This window comes from Nematolebias whitei, chromosome 19, assembly GCF_014905685.2.
Source record: "Nematolebias whitei isolate Nwh7 chromosome 19, NemWhi1, whole genome shotgun sequence".
Classification (NCBI taxonomy): domain Eukaryota; kingdom Metazoa; phylum Chordata; class Actinopteri; order Cyprinodontiformes; family Rivulidae; genus Nematolebias; species Nematolebias whitei.
The window spans coordinates 18411122-18414439 of NC_056516.1; the positions used below are offsets into that span (position 1 = coordinate 18411122).

General features: G+C 42.6%; 1 protein-coding gene across 1 annotated transcript in view; it reads left to right on the plus strand.

Moving 5' to 3' along the window:
* Positions 1 to 1640: 1640 nt before the first annotated feature.
* The window catches only part of wipf3 (WAS/WASL interacting protein family member 3), a 21420-nt gene continuing 19742 nt past the window's right edge, over positions 1641 to 3318 (plus strand). The window contains exons 1-2 of the mRNA XM_037692831.1: positions 1641 to 1708; positions 3120 to 3216. Of these exons, the coding sequence (XP_037548759.1) occupies positions 3139 to 3216 (78 nt within the window). The 5' untranslated portion in view covers positions 1641 to 1708; positions 3120 to 3138. The remainder of the gene's footprint in view (positions 1709 to 3119; positions 3217 to 3318) is intronic.

The window sequence follows — 3318 nt, forward strand, 5'->3', positions numbered from 1 at the left end:
TTGGATCCAGTGTAGTTGATCCCACAGCATCCTTGTTTTAGTGATGGGACAGCTAACTTTCCAAACGCCATCACCCAGCACCACTGTCTCTTAGGAAACTTCACAAGCTACTGTTTCTGTTTACCGTGTTTCTGTGACGAATAATGTGGAAATGTTGAGAATAATATATGTTTAATGGTGAAGGATGATCCTTTTTTTTTTTTTTTTTTCCAGTGACGTTTTTACAAAGTTGTTGATTCGAAGGGGTCAGAAGGATTTATGAAGGTGTCTGGATAAGAGAAGGTGACTTTTAGTCTGAGTCACGATACTTATCGGCAAAAAGCAGAAAATGTTACGATGAAGGATTTAATGAGACGTTTTTAACAAGGCTTCTTGCACAGCTGCCTCTACTGAAGGATGTTTTCAAAGCTGAACGAGGCGTTCAGGTGTTGCTTAACCTACAGCCAAGTTTTGACTTTTAGGGCAGTTGTGTTTCGTATCGCCTGCGAAGACTTACATGAAGGTAAAATGAGAAACAAATCTGCAACAGCTGACTCCACGACTGTGTCATTATTGTCCTGTCGTGTCCTAAATCAAACAAAGCAAGTTTGAATATGAAATATATAATCTTGCACTGTCCAGTTTCTGTACTTTTGTATCCTGTTGTATTAGGCCGTATCACTGTATTGCATCATATTTGTATCCTGTCGTACTGCATTAAATCATTCTGTATCGTCTCGAAACGAGTTTTCTTTCCGTTTCTCTTTGGAAAACTTTGTCGCTTTTGAAAAGAAAAGAAACAATACAGTTCTAATAACACAACAAACCTTCAGATAGACTAGATTCATGCAAAATTTCAGAACAACTTTAGCGGTTCGATTAAAAGTCGCAACAAACTAAATGGTGTCCTTTCCCGTCTGGTGAAAATGGCTGCTACTTTGTTAAAAAATGTGTATTTTGAACATGCATAAGTGTTTGTACACAGTCTGCTGTACTTGATATAAGTACTTTCAGTAATAGGAGGGACCTTGTGTCACAGCATTCCTGTACATTTAAAGGTGTGTGTGAGAGTGTGTATGTGTGTGTAAGGTTATGGCAGAATATAACCACGGAATCACAAGAGGATTATTAAATTTCACCCTCCACTGTTGTGTGTTAGTAATTGGAAGGGCAACAGGTTGAGCAGGAGCTGGATTCTTTGAGGATGAATGTACATCCGAGGGAGAGGAGGAGCTGTTTGATGTGGTTTGAACACTGGGGGGCAGTCACGTGCTTTCATCCGGTCATTAAAAAAAACAGCTGAATGGATAAAAAGTGGCTAAAACGTGCGAAATGTATTAAATTTACCTACTTTTTGTGTTCAGATGTTAATTTTTATCCACAGTGTGTGAATAAGTTGCTGACCCGAGCCCCCACTCTCTCCATTGGTCCACAATGTGTTTGTGAGGAGGGGTTTGGTTCCGTGCGCCTCCTGCTGCGCGCGCTCGGAGCTGAACCGCAGCTTCTGAGCTGGACCAACTCCACCAGAACTCACTAGACACAGACAAGACGTGGAAGAAAAAGTTGTGGATCCTTTTTTTCTAAATTTTCCACAAGAGCTCTTTTAAACAAAATATCCATGTGTGGACAACCAAAATAACTTTGGTCCGTTATGAGGAGCGCACCATGAGCCCAGCTCCCCAGCACTGAAGCTTCCTGCAAGAAGGGAGAAACCTGGTGTTTTACCAAGGTAAGGTCTTTTATTTGATTAGTATGACTTCTACAACTACAGCAACAAAGTATGAACTGCTTTTGGTGAGCTTGAGGTAATTTGATGACTTTTTTATGGCAATATAAATATATTTCATGTACAGTTTTACTCAATTTACTTTTATTTACAGCATTTTGAAGGCAAAGTCATTTTGCTTCAAAAGTCAACCCCAAAATTAGCTTTTAAGAGTAAAATATGTTCCCTAAGTTTATGAAAAGCCATACTCAAGATGTCTGGGTGCAAACACTGAGACTGTTAATGTTGCTCAGGTTCACTGAATGGTGTGAACTGCAAATCTAATAAAATCATAAAAGGCCCAGAAGTGACTCTTAACTCACAAAAAAAATGTTCAGACCCCTGCTCCTATCAGATGTTTGCATTTTTTGTTATTGCCTCTCTCCTTCGTGTGCAACAATCGCTCCCTGAGCTGTTGTTTCACAGTATGTGCTTCGGTTCCCACAGTAGAAACAAATGATAAAAGTTGAATAAAGCACCATCATTTTACTCTCTGATGGGAGAGCAAAACTTTTGCTTGGCTTTTGCAGCCATGTTAAGGTTTTATGAGCTAATTCCAATAGTTGCAGAAGATCTTTTTGGAGCAAAACAACCCATGTAGGAATAAGACGAGGGACACTCCACTCCACTGGTCTTCAAACCTCCAGCTGACTTGTTTCTTGTTTTGAACCCTCAAAGAGCCAAACTGCTTGACACAGATAGGAGGATAGAAATAGCAACGCTGAACGGTCTGCCAACTGCAGACATAGGAAGCATGAGCTACACACACAAGAGGGAGATTCATTCAAGTCCCACAGAGAAATGAATGTGCTCGACCTGATTGGCTGATTTCAGTCCTTAAACATGAACTTTTCAAGACAGTATCATGGTGACTGGTGAGCTTAATGTTTTCAGGACCATGACCGGTAACTCAATCTTGGATGAGAGCTGTTCCTGGAAATCTGCTGTGACGTTCTGATAAGAATACATCCTGACTGTAACAACGCTGTACGTTCATTAGAAGCAGGACAAGCAACAACAATGTGTTGGTCTTCCTCTGGACCTTCCTCAGTGTGTTTTCCGTCTGCGCTGAAGGCCCGTCGTCACAGAAGCGCTAAAGTGTGAGGGTCCATTACTTTGCGAACAACACTGCTCATTGTTCCAGACAAGGTTCTGGCACAAAGCATTGTGGGAAGAAGAGATAGAAGGGGGTGGAGGTTTGTGTCAGATTTCTGTGGAGAGGATGGAGGGCTTTCTGTTTCCTGTTTTGTGCTGCGTGGCCCTTCCTGTTCAGGAAACAGGGCAGGAGGTCGTCGAATGTGACGCGTCGCACGGCAGCAGCTCGAACCTGAACCGTCCATGATGCAATTCACCATGTGGCTTTATTCCCTCTCAGGTATCTGCAGCTTACAGGCATGCCAGCCCCACCTCCACCCCCGCCGCCCCCACCCGGCCCCCCTCCACCACCCCCACCCACCACTGCCCCGCCACAGGTGAGCTTGTCTTTCTCATGCATTTGTAAACACTCGCTCTTGAACTTTTTTTGGTGACACCTGGATGTGTTTTGCATTATTAAACACTCATCCTCACCTACA